Source organism: Nerophis ophidion, linkage group LG08, assembly GCF_033978795.1.
Source record: "Nerophis ophidion isolate RoL-2023_Sa linkage group LG08, RoL_Noph_v1.0, whole genome shotgun sequence".
NCBI lineage: Eukaryota > Metazoa > Chordata > Actinopteri > Syngnathiformes > Syngnathidae > Nerophis > Nerophis ophidion.
The window spans coordinates 19454244-19472556 of NC_084618.1; the positions used below are offsets into that span (position 1 = coordinate 19454244).

Below are 18313 nucleotides of genomic sequence, written 5' to 3' on the forward strand. Positions count from 1 at the left end.
ATGGCATGTCATTTACGTAAAAAGGTGTCGAATGCTTAAAGGCCAACTGAAAGCCACTACTACCGACCACGCAGTCTGATAGTTTGTATATCAATGATGAAATCTTAACATTGCAACACATGCCAATACGGCCGGTTTAGTTTACTAAATTGAAATTTTAAATTTCGCGCAAATTATCCTGCTGAAAACCTCGCGGTATGAAGACGCGTGCGCGTGACGTCACGGATTGCAGCGGATATTTTGATCAAGCACCGATCCCAGCTATAAGTTGTCTGCTTTAATCGCATAACTACACAGTATTCTGGACATGTGCGTTGCTGAATCTTTTGCAATTTGTTCAATTAATAATGGAGACGTCAAAGAAGAAAGATGTAGGTGGGAAGCGGTGTACTGCGGCCGCCTTTAGCCACACAAACACAGCCGGTGTTTCCTTGTTTACATTCCCGAAAGATGACGGTGAAGCTTTACTATGGAACAGAGCGGTCAAGCGAACATGGTTCCCTACCACATGTCAACCGGCAGGTTTCGCTGAGAAAATGGTGGTAATAAGTCGGCTCTTACCGTAGGTATAAGCGGAGAGCTTGGTCATTCCTCCTGCAGCTGCGGACTCTCTTGCCTCCTCCCACCGGCCGCCCTTGACCGTCGGATACAGGTAAGACCACATAATCCCACTAAAACACTAGTAACACAATAAGCAGATATGGGATTTTCCAGAATTATCCTAGTAAATGTGTCTATTAACATCTGAATCGTTCCCACTGCCCTTGTCTTTTTTTTTTTTTTCTAGTCCTTTACTCTCACTTTCCTCATCCAGGAATATTTCATCCTCGCTCAAATTAATGGGGAAATTGTCGCTTTCTCGGTCCGAATCGCTCTCGCTGCTGGCGGCCATGATTGTAAACAATGTGAGGATGTGAGGAGCTCCACAACCCGTGACATCACGCGCACATCGTCTGCTACTTCCGGTACAGGCAAGGCTTTTTTATTAGCGACCAAAAGTTGCGAACTTTATTGTCGATGTTCTCTACTAAATCCTTTCAGCAAAAATACGGCAATATCACGAAATGATCAAGTATGACACATAGAATGGACCTGCTATCCCCGTTTAAATAAGAAAATCTCATTATAGTAGGCCTTTAAACCCAAAAATAAACAAAAGGTGAGTGCCCCTTAGAAAAGGCATTGAAGCTTAGGAAAGGCTGTGCAGAACGAAACTAAAACTGAACTGGCTACAAAGTCAACAAAAACAGAATGCTGGACGACAGCAAAGACTTACTGTGGAGCAAAGACGATGTACATCCGAACATGACATGACAATCGACAATGTCCCCACAAAGAAGGATAAAAACCACAGAAATATTCTTGATTGCTAAAACAAAGTAGATGTGGGAAAATATCGCTCAAAGGAAGGCATGAAACTGCGACAGGAAAACACCAAAAAAAGAGGAAAAGCCACCAAAATAGGAGCGCAAGACAAGAACTAAAACACTACACATAGGGAAACAGCAGAAAAGTCCAAATAAATAATGGTGCGATGTACATCTACTTTGAGACAAGAGCTATATTGATGCATGCTTTGTTATGGTTTTAAGTCATATCCAACAATTGCGACGACGACTTTTTACTGTCACTGAGTTTCGTTTTGTTTTAATCATTTCTGCTGGTGGTGTGCCTCTGGATTTTTTTCAGCGCAACAAATCTCAAAAAAGGTTGAACAACACCAATCTAAAACATGGACTTCAATCATTCACAATCCTTATGAAAGGCAAGAACACACGTTTTTTTATGCATTCTAATTCGTAAAACATGGCAAGTAAGAGGTGGCTAACAATGCAGCTAATAGGAGTACACAATTGTGTCCTTGAAGCCTATAAAAAAACACCCAAAAAGCACCAACAATACTTAATTTACATGTCGTGACCTGAATATTAACGAGAATTACATATATATTGTTATTCCAAGCGCTAACGCAGAGGAACTACTTTTAGCGGCGCTAACTGGCTTATGCTGCTATATTGACATGTTGAGTTGCTGCATGGCCTCTGAGTTGGTGAAAGTTAATTCCAGATGATAAATCATTTCTCTCACCTGGATAGTGGAAGGTTGTGGACATAAACCCACAGGTTGGTCAAGACACGAAAAGATGCTTGCTTTTTTTAAACCTTAGTGAGGATGATGATGACTTTATGATGTCAGTCTTTATCCCAGTGAGAGCAGACATTGTACAGTAAGATAATGTTTTATTATGTTTGTATATCTTGACCGATATTTACCATTTGCCTTATTTTACAAAATTTGAAGATACAATATACACATGTTTAATACCTGTATTTAGTATTAAAAAAATAATTAGTGAAGTGCTGTCTGATTGCAGACAGCACGTGTCCTTAGCTTAAATGTACTTGTCAAAACAAAACACATTTTTTTTAGCCGGGAATTCCAGTTTTTGTCCTTCTTTCCAGGCGTCCTCCTCCCGTTCCGTCCGTTTTGGCTACTGCAGCGATGGGAGTCGCTCAACAAGCCTCCGTCCGCAACACTCGAAGCGTGGGCTCATAAAAGGAGCGCCACGAGTTTCATGATCCGTCATTCAATCAAACAGCATTGTGACAGAAACGGACGGATTTGAAGACGACAAAAAACATATCTTTGGCAAAAAAAATAAAAATCCAAACTTTGTGTAGATATCTTAAGAAATATGAGTTTGTTATATAAGTAAAAAAAGATCACACATTCTCATACTTTTCGTAACATCCAGGAAATAAATATCGGCTCCCGATATCGGCCTCCTTGACTATTATAACCCAGCTGTGAAATCTATATAAGTTTAGATTTTTTTTATATTTGTCTAGCTGGGTATGTACAAATCTAACACACAATACAATATATTTTTCTTTATAATATGTTTTTTATACAACATAAATAATCTAATAAATGGTATCGGCCCTGAAAAAAACATATCGATCAATACTGCTGCATGATGCTTAGTGTTGAGAACGTTGTGATGCGTCTGTAAAAATGAATATGCTTAAAATTGTCAAAAAGGATCAAAATATGTAAATATGATATGTTATCATGAATGATACTACATTCACAGGGTGTATATAAAAACTTGATGGAAGTTTTTGGATGTTATTTAGAGCAGTGTTTTTCAACCGTTTTTGAGCCAAGGCACAGTTTTTTTAAATGGAAAAAATCCAAAGGCACACCAACAGCAGAAATCATGAAAAAACTGTACTCGATATTGACAATGTTTTCCGGTTTTGTTGGTATTTTCCCGTCGCAGTTTCTTTGAGCGATATTTCCTGCATCTATTTTGTATTAGCAAACAAGAATATTTCAGTTGTTTTTAATCCTTCTTTGTGGGGGACATAGTCGATTGTCATGTCATGTTCGGATGTACATTGTGGACGCCGCCTTTGCTCCACAGTAAGTCTTTGCTGTCGTCCAGCATTCTGTTTTTGTTGACTTTGTAGCCAGTTCAGTTTTAGTTTCGTTCTGCACAGCCTTTCCTAAGCTTCAATGCCTTTCCTTAGGGGCACTCACCTTTTGTTTATTTTTGGTTTAAGCATTAGATACTTTTTTACCTGCATGCTGCCTCCCGCTGCTTCCGACAGCTACAAAGTAATTAGCTGCCACCTACTGATATGGAAGAGTATTACACGGTTACTCTGCCGAGCTGTAGAGAGGACCGACACTCAACAACAACAAATAATTTGCAGACTATAATTAATACCTTGCAAAAAATATTTTTAACGCAAATAGGTGAAATTAAATAATCTCCCACGGCACAGGTTGAAAAACACAGATTTAGAGAACTTCTGTTACCTAGATCAGGGGTCACCAATCTTTTTGAAACCAAGAGTTACTTCTTGGGTACTGATTAATACGAAGGGCTACCAGTTTGATACACACTTAAGTAAATTGCCAGAAATAGCCAATTTGCTCAATTTACCTATAATAAATAAATCTATATATATATATATATATATATATATATATATATATATATATATATAAAAAAAGGGTTTTCTATCCGTCATTCCGTCATACTTTTTTTTCCTTTTACGGAAGGTTTTTTGTAGAGAATAAATGATGAAAAAAACACTTAATTGAACGGTTTGAAAGAAGAGAAAACAGGAAAAAAAAGGAAAATTACATTTTATAAACATAGTTTATCTTCAATTTCGACTCTTTAAAATTCAAAATTCAACCGAAAAAATGAAGAGAAAAACTAGTTAATTCGAATTTTTTTTGAAAATTAAAAAAAAATAATTTATGGAACATCATTAGTAATTTTTCCTGATTAAGATTAATTTTAGAATTTTGATGACATGTTTTAAATCGGTTAAAATCCAATCTGCACTTTGTTAGAATATATAACAAATTGGACCAAGCTATATTTCTAACAAAGACAAATCATTATTTCTTCTAGATTTTCCAGAACAAAAATTTTAAAAGAAATTCAAAAGACTTTTAAATAAGATTAAAATGTGATTCTATAGATTTTCTAGATTAGTCAGAATATTTTTTTTTGAATTTCAATCATAATAAGTTTGAAGAAATATTTCACAAATATTCTTCGTCGAAAAAACAAGAATTAAATTAAAATTGATTTATTATTCTTAACAATAAAAAATACATTTACTTGAACATTGATTTAAATTGTCAGGAAAGAAGAGGAAGGAATTTAAAAGCTAAAAATGTATTGGTGTTTAAAGGGGAACATTATCACAATTTCAAAAGGGTTAAAACCAATAAAAATAAGTTCCCAGTGGCTTATTTTATTTTTCAAAGTTTTTTTCAAAACTTTACCCATCATGGAATATCCCGAAAAAAGGCTTTAAATTGCCTGGTTTTCGCTATCTTTAAATCCATCGCCCATTTTCCTTTGACGTCATTTAGTGATGCCAATATGGCGGATAGCACAGCAAGATATAGCGACATTAGCTCGGATTCAGAATCGGATTTCAGCGGCTTAAGCGATTCAACAGATTACGCATGTATTGAAACGGATGGTTGGAGTATGGAGGCAGATAGCGAAAATGAAATTGAAGAAGAAACTAAAGCTATTGAGCAAATAGCTATTGAAGCTATTCGGCGATCGCCTTCTAACAAACGATTGAGTGTCGCAGGGTATCCATACATCTCTGTGCCATGTCTGTCGTAGCATCGCCGGTAAAATGTGCAGGAGCAACTTAAATCTGTCGATTGGAAAGTGTTTGTTTGGCATTAAATGTGGGTGTAGGGAATGGCTGGATGCAAATATAGCTACAAATGTACATATAGCTAACCTAAATAGCATGTTAGCATCGATTAGCTGGTAGTCATGCCGCGACCAAATATGTCTGATTAGCACATAAGTCAATAACATCAACAAAACTCACCTTTGTAATTTCGTTGACTTTATCGTTGGGAATGCATCTGCTTTGAGTGTCGCAGGGTATCCATACATCTCTGTGCCATGTCTGTTTTAGCATCACCGGTAAAATGTGCAGACAAGGGACTTTCGGATCTTTTCACCACTGGAGCAACTTAAATCCGTCGATTGGTAAGTGTTTGTTTGGCATTAAATGTGGGTGGAGGGAATGGCTGGATGCAAATATAGCTACAAATGAGGCATAACGATGCAATATGTATATACAGCTAGCCTAAATAGCATGTTAGCATCGATTAGCATGCCGTGCTAATCGATGTACACTCCACGTGAGACAACTTGATCGTGTCGTTACACCCTCCGACAACACACCGACAAGGCATGATGTCGAAAAAACGGAAAATAACAGAGCTGATTTGTCTCGATGTTTGTAATGTGTTTGAGAAAATGGCGGATTGACTACCTGACGTCATCGCCCCGAGAGCGAATAATAGAAAGGTGTTTAATTCGCTAAAATTCACCCATTTAAAGTTCGGAAATCGGTTAAAAAAATACATGGTCCTTTTTCTGCAACATCAAGGTATATATTGAGGCTTATATAGGTCTGGTGATAATGTTCCCCTTTAAAAATCCTAAAATCATTTTTAAGGTTGTATTTTTTCTCTAAAATTGACTTTCTGAAAGTTAGAAGAAGCAATGTAAAAAAATAAATGAATTTATTTAAACAAGTGAATTCTTTAAAATATTTTCTTGAATTTTCAAATTCTATTTGAGTTTTGTCTCTCTTAGAATTAAAAATGTCGAGCAAAGCGAGACCAGCTTGCTAGTAAATAAATACAATCTAAAAAATAGAGGCAGCTCACTGGTAAGTGCTGCTATTTGAGCTATTTTTAGAACAGGCCAGCGAGCGACTCATCTGGTCCTTACGGGCTACCACGTTGGTGACCCCTGACCTAAATTGTTAGCTGACTTTTGCTAGCCTTTATTTACAAGTTAGAATGCATGTGTACATATAGTAGAATGAGCAGTTGCACCTGTACGTGTACGGTCCAATCTCCACCACTGCAGGCCTCTCCCCGTCCAGCACCTCCAGGGGGTTGGTCAGGTTGAAGAAATAAAACTGCATGTAGATCGGCGCCGGCGGATTCTCCCAGGCATCAAACGCCACCGTGCCATTGCGCAACACCACTTCCTGTTTTGAGGCGCAGTAAAAGCGTGTACAAATGTGAAAATTCAAGTCGAGTTGCTGCTGACTGAGCTGAAAGTGGGAGCATGTGATTTACAGGTCATGTTCCACGTCGGCCCCTGGGTTGCTCGCTCAGACAATAACATTTTCCAATCCACTCACACTGAAAAATTTAAGCATTTAGGGGCCATTGTGTTATGTCTCTTACTCAATAGATATGTATTTTTTTACCTTTAGGGCTCCCCTCAAGTGTGGCCCCTGGGACCTGGAAGGGTCTCAGCCATAAAAATGTTAACATTTTATATTTTATATATATTTCAACTTCAGATCAGTCTGTCGATATGAAGGTAAATACAAATGTTTAATGCCCAAAGAAAACCATTTCTTCTATGGCAAACACACAAAATAAGCCAGATTTCAAAGTGTAATATTTGATGTGAGTAATTGGAGCCTTAATTAGGTCAATAATTCACAACAACGTTGATTTTGATTTATTATGATTTTTTTTTAGCAATGGCAGAAGCATCCATAGACTCACAAAAGTGTTGAAAATGATGTTTTTACTTTCAACATTTAAATCCGTCAATCAACTTACAAACCCTGTTTCCATATGAGTTGGGAAATTGTTTTAAATGTAAATATAACCGGAATGCAATGATTTGCAAATCATTTTCAACCCATATTCAGTTGAATATGCTACAAAGACAACATATTTGATGTTCAAACTGATAAACATTTTTTTTGTTTGCAAATAATCATTAACTTTAAAATTTGACGCCAGCAACATGTGACAAAGAAGTTGGGAAAGGGGGCATTACATACTGATAAAGTTGAGGAATGCTCATCAAACACTTATTTTGGAACATCCCACAGGTGTGCAGGCTAATTGGGAACAGGTGGGTGCCATGATTGGGTATAAAAACAGCTTCCCCAAAAATGCTCAGTCATTCAAAAGAAAGGATGGGGCGAGGTACACCCCTTTGTCCACAACTGCGTGAGTAAATAGTCAAACAGTTTAAGAACAACCTTTCTTAAATGTGCAATTGCAAGAAATTTAGGAATTTCAACATCTACGGTCCGTAATATCATCAAAAGGTTCAGAGAATCTGGAGAAATCACTCCACGTAAGCGGCATGGCCGGAAACCAACATTGAATGACCGTAACCTTCGATCCCTCAGACGGCACTGTATCAAAAACCGACATCAATCTCTAAAGGATATCATCACATGGGCCCAGTAACACTTCAGAAAACCACTGTCACTAAATACAGTTTGTCGCTACATCTGTAAGTGCAAGCTAAAACTCAAAACGAAAGCCATTTATCAACAACATCCAGAATCGCCGCCGGCTTCTCTGGACCCGGGATCATCTAAGATGGACCGATGCAAAGTGGAAAAGTGTTCTGTGGTTTGACGAGTCCGCATTTCTAATTCTTTTTGGAAATATTCAACATCGTGTTATCCGGACCAAAGGGGAAGCGAACTATCCAGACTGTTATCGACGCAAAGTTCAAAAGCCAGCATCTGTGATGGTATAGGGGTGCATTAGTGCCCAAGGCATGGGTAACTTACACATCTATGAAGGCAAAATTAATGCTGAAAGGTACATACAGTTTTTGGAACTACATATGTTGCCATCTAAGCGCCGTCTTTTTCATGGACGCCCCTGCTTATTACAGCAAGACAATGCCAAGCCACATTCAGCACGTGTTACAACAGCGTGACTTTGTAAAAAAAAAAAGAGAGCGGGTACTTTCCTGGCCCCCCTGCAGTCCAGACCTGTCTGAGGCGCATTATGAAGCGGAAAATACGACAGTGGAGACCCCGGACTGTTGAACGACCGAAGCTCTACATAAAACAAGACTGGGGAAAAATTCCACTTTCAAAGCTTTAACAATTAGTTTCCTCAGTTCCCAAACGTTTATTGAGTGTTGTTAAAAGAAAAGGTGATGTAACACAGTGGTGAACATGCCCTTTCCCAACTACTTTGGCGTGAGTTGCAGCCATTAAATTCTAAGTTAATTATTGTTTGCAAAAAAAAAATAAAGTTTGAGTTTGAACATCAAATATGTTGTCTTTGTAGTGCATTCAATTGAACATGGGTTGAAAAGGATTTGCAAATCATTGTATTCTGTTTATATTTACATTTAACACAATTTCCCAACTCATATGGAAACGGGGTTTGTAATAGCAAACACAAAATATGCAATGTTTCCCCAGAAATATTTCCACTTCAATATGTCAATAATTCATAACAAACATTAATTTTGATTCATTATTATTTTTTGGAGCAATGACAGTTTTAAAGGCCTATTGAAACCCACTACTACCGACCACGCAGTCTGATAGTTTATATATCAATGATGAAATCTTAACATTGCAACACATGCCAATACGGCCTTTTTAGTTTACTAAATTGCAATTTTAAATTTCCCGCGAAGTGTCCTGTTGAAAACGTCACGGAATGATGACGCTTATGATGACGCGTGCTTGTGACGTTATTGGTTGTCGCGGACATTTTATTCCAGCACCACTCACGGCTAAAAGTCGTCCGATTTAATCGCATAATTACACAGTATTTTGGACATCTGTGTTGCTGAATCTTTTGCAATTTGTTAAATTAATAATGAAGACTATAAAAAAAAATGATGTTGGTGGAAAGCGATGGATTAGCAACCAAAAGTCATCCGGTGTTTCTGTGTTTGTTGTGAAGCTTTAATATGGAACAGAGCGTTCAAGCAAACATGTTTCTCTACCACATGTCAACCAGCAAGTTTTTGGATGAAAAAACCGTGATATTAAGTCGGCTCTTACCGGAGACTTGAGCGGCGTTTGCGTCCTCCTGCAGCAGCTGTCAAAAAGGCAGCTGTGACTTTCTTGGTTCCTCCATATGACTTCCCTCAGAGACACTGGCAGTCAACGCAGCCCTCCGATTTTCAGGTATGACTATATAATCTCACTAAAACACTAGTAACACAATAAGCAGATAAGGGATTTTCCAGAATTATCCTAGTAAATGTGTCTAATAACATCTGAATCGCTCCCACTGCCGTCGCCTTTTTTCTTTCTTTTTCTAGTCCTTCACTCTATCTTTCCTCATCCAAAAATCTTTCATCCTCGCTGAAATTGATGGGGAAATTGTCGCTTTCTCAGTCCGAATCGCTCTTGCTGCTGGTGGCTATGATTATAAACAATGTGAGGATGTGAGGAGCTCCACAACCAGTGACGTCACTCGCACATCGTCTGCTACTTCCGGTACAGGCAAGGCTTTTTTATTAGCGACCAAAAGTTGCGGACTTTATCATCGATGTTCTCTACTAAATCCTTTCAGCAAAAATATGGCAATATCGTGAAATGATCAAGTATGACACATAGAATGGACCTGCTAGCCCCGTTTATATAAGAAAACCTCATTTCAGTAGGCCTTTAAATTGCACCTGTTTGCTCTTTTATTCCACTATTATATTTTTGTGTGGATTTTAACACTTTTTAAATATGCAAATAGCCCCCAGGATGCACTTTGAACACCTCTGGTCCAAACATTGTAGTAATAGCCAAATAATAAAGAAGGTAAGAGCTGCACTTTGTTTACTTTTTAGAAAATGGTGCAGTATTGTTGTTTTTTTTTCGTACATTATCGAACTTTATTCCCCAACTAAAAAATGTTTTTATTCACAAATTAGCTAGCTGTCATCCAACATCTTATCTGGTTAGCCAACATATGAGGAAAGGTTTGTTTGCTTACCCTTTTCGCCTCTGACTGCACAAGACCTGGAAAGACGTTGGTCAAGGCCAGTGAAATGCCCACGACGAGGAAGACGAAGGAAAAGAAGCCCGTGGCGTAGACGACACACGGCTTGAGCATGATGGAGCCACGCAGGACAAGAATCGCCAAAATGTCACCAACGCCCCTATGACTGTCCTGTTTGTTTTGCTATTACCGGAAGTGACGTAGACGCGGTGACTTTCGGAATTATTATTATTATTTTTTAAACAACTTTACGTGGAAGTCCGGAAAGACAAGGAACAACACAAATAAAACATTGAAAAAATAAACGGAAGTAAAATAAATAGATAAATGAATACATGTTGCCGGTGCTTTTGTTGCAAATCCTATTCTCCTCATGCCTGGAATCAGATTGTTCCCTTCAACTAACTTTCGGTTTCTTCTAAACGGCGACCGTTTGTTTTTCCGGCTAAAAAAAAACATCGGCTTTAAAAAATCTTATTGCGAAAAAATTAGTATGAATACGATTTTTGATCATTTACCATCCATAGCAGGAGTCACCAACCTTTTTGAAACCAAGAGCTACTTCTTGGGTACTGATTAATGCGAAGGGCTACCAGTTTGATACACACTTCAATAAATGGCCAGAAATAGCCAATTTGCTCCATTTACCTTTAATAAATACAATTATATACATATAAAAATGGGCATTTCTGTCTGTCATTCTGTCGTACATTTTTTCTTCTTTTTACGGAAGGTTTTTTGTAGAGAATAAATTATGAAAAAAAAAACGGTTTAAAAGAAGAGAAAACACGAAAAAAATGAAATTACAATTTTATTAACATAGTTTATCTTTAATTTCGAGTCTTTAAATATTCTAAATTGAACCGAAAAAATTAAGAGAAAAACTAGCTAATTCAAATCTTTTTGGAAAAAAAAAAAAAAAAAAAAACATCATGGAACATCATTAGTATTTTTTCCTGATTAAGATTAATTTAAGAATTTTGATGACATGTTTTGAATAGGTTAAAATCCAATCTGCACTTTGTTAGAATACATAACAAATTGGACCAAGCTATATTTCTAACAAAGACAAATCATTATTTATTCTAGATTTTCCAGAACAAAATTTTAAAAATAAATTTCAAAAGACTTTGAAATAAGATTTAAATGTGATTCTAGAGATTTTCTAGATTTGCCAGAATATTCTTTTGTTTAATTTTAATCATAATAAGTGTGAAGAAATATTTCACAAATATTCGCCGTCAAAAAAACAGAAGCTAAAATGAAGAATTAAATTAAAATGTATTTATTATTCTTTACAATAAAAAAAAATGTACTTGAACATTGATTTAAATTGTCAGGAAAGAAGAGGGAGGAATTTAAAAGGTAAAAAGGTATATGTGTTTAAAAATCCGAAAATCATTTTTAGTGTTGTGTTTTTTCTCTAAAATTGTCTTTCTAAAAGTTATAAGAAGCAAAGTAAAAAAATAAATGAATTTATTTAAACAAATGAAGACCAAGTCTTTAAAATATTTTTTTCGATTTTCAAATTCTTTTTGAGTTTTGTCAATCTTAGAATTAAAAATGTCGAGCAAAGCGAGACCAGCTTGCTAGTAAATAAATACAATTAAAAAAGTAAAGGCAGCTCACTGGTAAGTGCTGCTATTTGAGCTATTTTTAGAACAGGCCGGCGGTCCTTACGGGCTACCTGGTGCTACCTGGTGAACCCTGATCTATAGATTTACGTTCCTTTTAGAGCCCTTGGCTCCATCTTTCTAATGCACATCAAATAATTGTGTTGCTGTTAATATTTCATTAAATTATATGTTAATTTATTTTATAATTAGTGCTCGATGGGCGAACCTTCACAAGCTAATGGTGAAAGTTTTCTTATGTGCAGTAAAAATATTTTCCACTAGATGTCAGTGTCTTAATGGTTATTTTATAATGACCTCTTAAGGCCCAAGCTGTTTGTTTGCATGTTTTTTTTTTCTTTTTCTTTTTGTTATTTGGGCTTTATTGAACACAAATTAGAAAAAAAAACCTAAGAATCATCTTTTGATATGATGTACTTCAGGGGTGTCCAAAGTGCGGACCGGGGGCCATTTGTGGCCCGCAGCTAATTGTTTACCGGCCCGCAACACGTTCTAGAAATGCTATTGCAAAAATAAATAAAAAACATTAAAAAAAAGTGGAATGAGGTGCAATCCAACCAGAAAAAGTTGGCTGTTTTTTTTCTTTTTGTCTGTTAAATTTTCTTTTTGTTTGCCATTGCACCAAAAAATTATAAATAAATAAATAAAAAATCTATCTAACACTAATAATGAATTATTGACCTATTCAAGGCTCCAATTATTTCAAATATTTCACTTTAAAGTGTTTATTGTGGAAAATATTGCATATATTGTGTGGTTTCCATACAAAACATTGTTTTCTTTGACAAAAGAGCATAAAAAACAAACACAATAAAAGTTCAAACGTCAAATCGACAGATATGCAAACGTTTGTATCTGAACTTGATCCATCCATTTTCTACCGCTTATTCCCTTTTGGGGCCGCGGGGGGCGCTGGCGCTTATCTCAGCTGGACAAGTCGCCATCTCATCGCAGAACTTGATCTTGTAACTTAATTGAAAAAAAAAAAAAACTAATAAAAGTGTATCACTTTATATATTTAATGAGATTTTATTTATCTTTTCACTGAGATTACTCAAAAAGATTAATGAATTAAAATCAATGGTGTCCTGCATTATTGATATTTTTAAGGCTGTGATTAATTCACATCAAACATTGCTTTCTGAATGTTTTGGGCAGTGGGGGAAATACTGAAGCCTATTTCAGTTTTATTATAAAAAAACAAAGTTGTCTTTGGCAAAAAAGACATAATATCAAACCAAAGTTTATATATTGTAGAGGTTTACTGTAAGCGTTGAAAAATTAAAAAACAAATAATAATTTTACTCGTTTTTAACATTTTAGTGACTTAGACCCTTCATGGCCCCCGGGAGCCTTTAAGGTAAAAAAAATAATCCATCTATATTGTTATGGTTTGAAAATGAAAAATATCAAAATGGCCCCTGCATGCCTTAATATTTTCCTGAGGGGAAAAAGTTTGGACACCCCTGATGTACTCAGTCCATAAGTAACAAACATGTACTTCATGTTTAGTGATGAGCTAAATCTTATTTTTACACCTTTTTCCCTAATTCCATTGTATGTTATACTCTTCTGACACCACCAGATGGCAGTATACGTGTCCACATAAGAGGCCACAAGACCCCAATTCAGTAGTGTACACAATTTTGGAAAAAAGAGCTAAAAGGCATGTGGCCACTAAGGTTTTAAAGGTTTTTAATGACATATTGTGAGATTGCAAACACACAATGTGCTCTATCTTCCCACATCAGAGCAACACAATCTTACAGCTCTGACACGTTGCTGCTTGTATTAAAACATGTTTGCAGTTGCAGCGTAAAGTTTAAGAGATAAACATGTACGAACATATTTGTGTATTTAGTCATTTGGGGGCCCGAGGCAAAACTAGTCCCTCCATAATAAAAACAACATGGTCATTTGTCTTATTGATAGCTTTGCAATTAAGCCGCACAATGATTCTCGCTGATTCCAACACTTTTACTGTCATTGATAGGAATATTAATCAAGATTTTAATTTTTTTGTTGGACACGTAGCAATGTACAAACCCCGTTTCCATATGAGTTGGGAAATTGTGTTAGATGTGAATAGAAACGGAATACAATAATTTGCAAATCCTTTTCAACACATTCAATTGAATGCACTACAAAGACAACATATTTGATGTTCAAACTGATAAAAAACATTTGTTTTGCAAATAATCATTAACTTTAGAATTTGATGCCAGCAACACGTGACAAAGAAGTTGGGAAAGGTGGCAATTAATACTGACAAAGTTGAGGAATGCTCATCAAACACTTATATGGAACATCCCACAGGTGTGCAGGCTAATCGGGAACAGGCGGGCGCCATGATTGGGTATAAAAGCAGCTTCCATGAAAAGCTCAGTAATTCACAAACAAGGAGGGGCGAGGGTCCCCACTTTGTAAGCAAATTGTCAAACAGTTTTAGAACAACATTTCTCAACGAGCTATTGCAAGGAATTTAGGGATTTTACCATCTACGGTTGGTAATATCATGAAAAAGTTCAGGGAATCTGGAGAAATCACTGCACGTGAGTGATAATATTACGGACGTTTGATCCCTCAATCAAAAACAGACATCAGTGTGTAAAGGATATCACCACATGGGCTTAGAAACACTTCATAAAACCACTGTCAGTAACTACACTTGGTCGCTACATCTGTAAGTGCAAGTTAAAACTCTACTATGCAAAACCAAACCCATTTATCAACAACATCCTGAAATTTCCGCCGGCTTGGCTGGGCCCGAGCTCACCTAAGATGGACTGATGCAAAGTGGAAAGGTGTTCTGTGGTCTGACGAGTCCACATTTCAAATTATATTTGGAAACAGAGGACGTGGTGTCCTCCAGAACAAAGAGGAAAATAACCATTCGCATTGTTATAGGCACAAAGTTCAAAAGACAGCATCTGTGATGGAATGGGGGTGTATTAGTGCCCAAGGCATGGGTAACTTAAACATCTGTGAAGGCACCATTAATGCTGAAAGGTCCATACAGGTTTTGGAGCAACATATGTGGTTATCCAAGCAAAGTTATCATGGACGCCCCTGCTTATTTCGGCAAGACAAGTGTTACAACAGCGTGGCTTCGTAAAAAAAGAGTGCAGGTACTTTCCTGGCCCGCCTGCAGTCCACACCTGTCTCACATCGAAAATATGTGGCACATTATGAAGCGTAAAATACGACAAGAATGGGACCACTGGTGTAAAAGACCAAAAAAAATTGTCCTGCCCTTTTCTGACTTTGAGCCCCTGCCCCTCTATAATCATGTGCACGTCCCTGTGTGTATATATATATATATATATATATATATATATATATATATATATATATATATATATATATATATATGTAGGTGTGGGAAAAATCACAAGACTACTTAATCTCTACAGGACTGTTTCATGAGGGGTTCCCTCAATCATCAGGAGATTTTAATGGAAGCATTCACATACAACGGTTTATATAGGGCACAGAGTGGGTGGGTACAGGCAGGCGTAGGGTGTGGTGATTGGCTCATGTGTTACCTAGGAGGTGTTTCCGTCTGTGGCGGCATGTTGAAATGATTTCACTGCGCTTGTTGAGGGATGATAGGTCTGGATGGTGAAATCCTTTCAACATGCCGCCACAGACGGAAACACCTCCTAGGACACAGTGAGCCAATCACCACACCAGATCTATCATCCCTCAACAAGTGCAGTGAAATCATTTCAACATGCCGCCACAGACGGAAACACCCCCTAGGTAACACATGAGCCAATCACCACACCCTACGCCTGCCTGTACCCACCCACTCTGTGCCCTATATAAACCATTGTATGTGAATGCTTCCAATAAAATCTCCTGATGATTGAGGGAACTCCTCATGAAACAGTCCTGTAGAGATGAAGTAGTCTTGTGATTTTTCCCACACCTACATATTGCGCTCTATCACGGTATCGAGCACTATTCTCTGGATAATCCAATCAAGACATATATATATATATATATATATATATATATATCCATCCATTTCCTACCGCTTATTCCCTTTCGGGGTCGCGGGGGGCGCTGGCGCCTATCTCAGCTACAATCGGGCGGAAGGCGGGGTACACCCTGGAAAAATCGCCAGCTCATCGCAGGGCCAACACAGAAAGACAGACAACATTCACACTCACATTCACACACTAGGGCCAATTTAGTGTTGCCAATCAACCTATCTCCAGTTGCATGTCTTTGGAGGTGGGAGGAAGCCGGAGTACCCGTAGGGAACCCACGCATTCACGGGGAGAACATGCAAACTCCACACAGAAAGAACCCGAGCCTGGATTTGAATATATATATATATATATATATATATAATCATACTTGAAATTTCAAGTAACGGGTATCAATATAATTTCCGGTGTTGGCATGAACGTACCGTGTTGACTCGGTATCGGATCGATAACAAAATGTGCAGTATCGCCCACCCGCAGAAGGCACTGCTATGACGTCATAGCGAGATGGAGTGTTGGTGGAGCGAGGAGAGAGAGAGAGAGGGAGAGAGGGAGAGAGAGAGAGAGGGAGAGAGGGAGAGAGGGAGAGAGCGAGCATGATGAACAGCATAAGTTAGTAAAGTAAGCTAGCAGACTTGATGTAAGCTAGCACTTTGTTCTTTTCCTCCTCCTTTCTTTATTGTTTTCCACTCCTTTGTTTTCTTTCTTTGTACATCTTCACACGCGGCACAACAAGATCATCGCCGCCCCAAAGCAGCACCTTTGTTTGTTGGCTAATCCGCTTCTTTTTTTTTTGTGTGTGAGTGTGTGGTTCCAAAAAGAGATTCCAGCCTTTCTGCGATTCCCGTCAAAAGGAGGAAAAGTAAGTAAGGACATGATTTCACATGTAGGAATGTCTGCTTGCTCATCAAGCACATAAACACTTCTCTGAAACTGCTAGCTGGGACCATGCAACGACTAACTAACTAAATAACTAACTAACTAACTAGACAAATAACTAACTGTTTTGCAGCCCTTCATGTCTGCTAGTAATGCAAACGTCCGTGTCAAAAAGACGTCTCTAAATGCTGTAATAAGTCAAATAATAGTTTGAAAGCAAGTTTTCCCAAAGGAAGTACCTATTTCCTTGAATTGCCGCCCGGGCGCTAATTAATTTAAAACCTCTTCTCACTCCTGCGCTTACCAAAGGCATGCGGTAAAAGTAAGCATGTGCTGATTATTTTAAAACCTCTTCTCACTCCGGCACTTACCAAAGGCATGCAGTAGAAATTTGACTGTGATGTAGGCTTGGACCTTAAATCCTACTGAATAGCTCTTAATCTTCTTCCCTTTATGGGATTTCAAATTACCGGTATTGAAATCAGCCTCTTCCGTTTTGAAAATGATGACAGGGAAGTGTCACTCGTGACGTCACAAGTTTGACAAGGTGGTAATACTAAAGATACGCTAATTATTTTGGGAAGTAATTCAAGGCAGACACATACTATATGCACTGCGGAAATTCAAGGAAATACGGTTGTCCAATTGGTCTGTTCCAGGGTCAAACATGACGCCTGACAATACGTCTCAAAACTGTATCACGATGTAAATGTTTTTATATCAGCCGGTATCAATAATTATTTAGATTTTTTCAATTTTTTTATTGGAAAAAATATATATATTTTTCTGTCTAAATAGAAAACATCAATATATTTTTCTGTCTAATTGGAAAACAAGAATACATTTTTCTGTCGGAATGTAAAAAAAAAAAAATATTTTTCTGTCAGAATGTAAAAAAAGGAATATATTTTTCTGTTTGAATAGAAAAAAGGAAAATATTTTTCTGTCTAAATGTAAAAAAAGGAATATGTTTTTCTGTCTAAATAGAGAACATCAATATATTTTTCCGTCTAATTGGAAAAAAATAATGTATTTTTTCTGTCGAAATGAAAAAAAAGGAGTATATTTTTCTGTTTGAATAGAGAAAAGGAAAATATTTTTCTGTCTAAATGTAAAAAAAAAAATGGAATATGTTTTTCTGTCTAAATAGAAAACATCAATATATTTTTCTGTCTAATTGGAAAAAATATATATATTTTTCTGTCGGAATGGAAAAAAAGTATATTTTTCTGTCGAAATGAAAAAAAGGAATATGTTTTTCTGTTTGAATAGAAAAAAGGAAAATATTTTTCTGTCTGGATGTACATAAAAAAGGAATATGTTTTTCTATCTAAATAGAAAACATCAATATATATTTCTTTCTAATTGGGAAAAAAAAGAATACATTTGTCTGTCCGAATGTAAAAAAAGAACATATTTTTCTATCGGAATGTATAAAAAGGAATATATTTTTTTGTTCGAATAGAAAAAAAGAAGATGTTTTTCTGCCTAAAT

The 18313-nt window shown here is 36.9% G+C and overlaps 2 protein-coding genes across 2 annotated transcripts in view; one reads left to right on the plus strand and one right to left on the minus strand.

Annotated features, from left to right (window-relative positions):
- The window catches only part of scarb2c (scavenger receptor class B, member 2c), a 33328-nt gene extending 22832 nt beyond the window's left edge, over positions 1-10496 (minus strand). The window contains exons 1-2 of the mRNA XM_061907956.1: positions 10306-10496; positions 6409-6566 (exon numbers count right to left, since the gene is read on the minus strand). Of these exons, the coding sequence (XP_061763940.1) occupies positions 6409-6566; positions 10306-10425 (278 nt within the window). The 5' untranslated portion in view covers positions 10426-10496. The remainder of the gene's footprint in view (positions 1-6408; positions 6567-10305) is intronic.
- Positions 10497-16469: 5973 nt separating this feature from the next.
- Positions 16470-18313, plus strand: part of rai14 (retinoic acid induced 14) — a 91629-nt gene continuing 89785 nt past the window's right edge. Inside the window, exon 1 of the mRNA XM_061907958.1 lies at positions 16470-16802. The gene's annotated coding sequence lies outside the window, so the exon portion shown is untranslated. The remainder of the gene's footprint in view (positions 16803-18313) is intronic.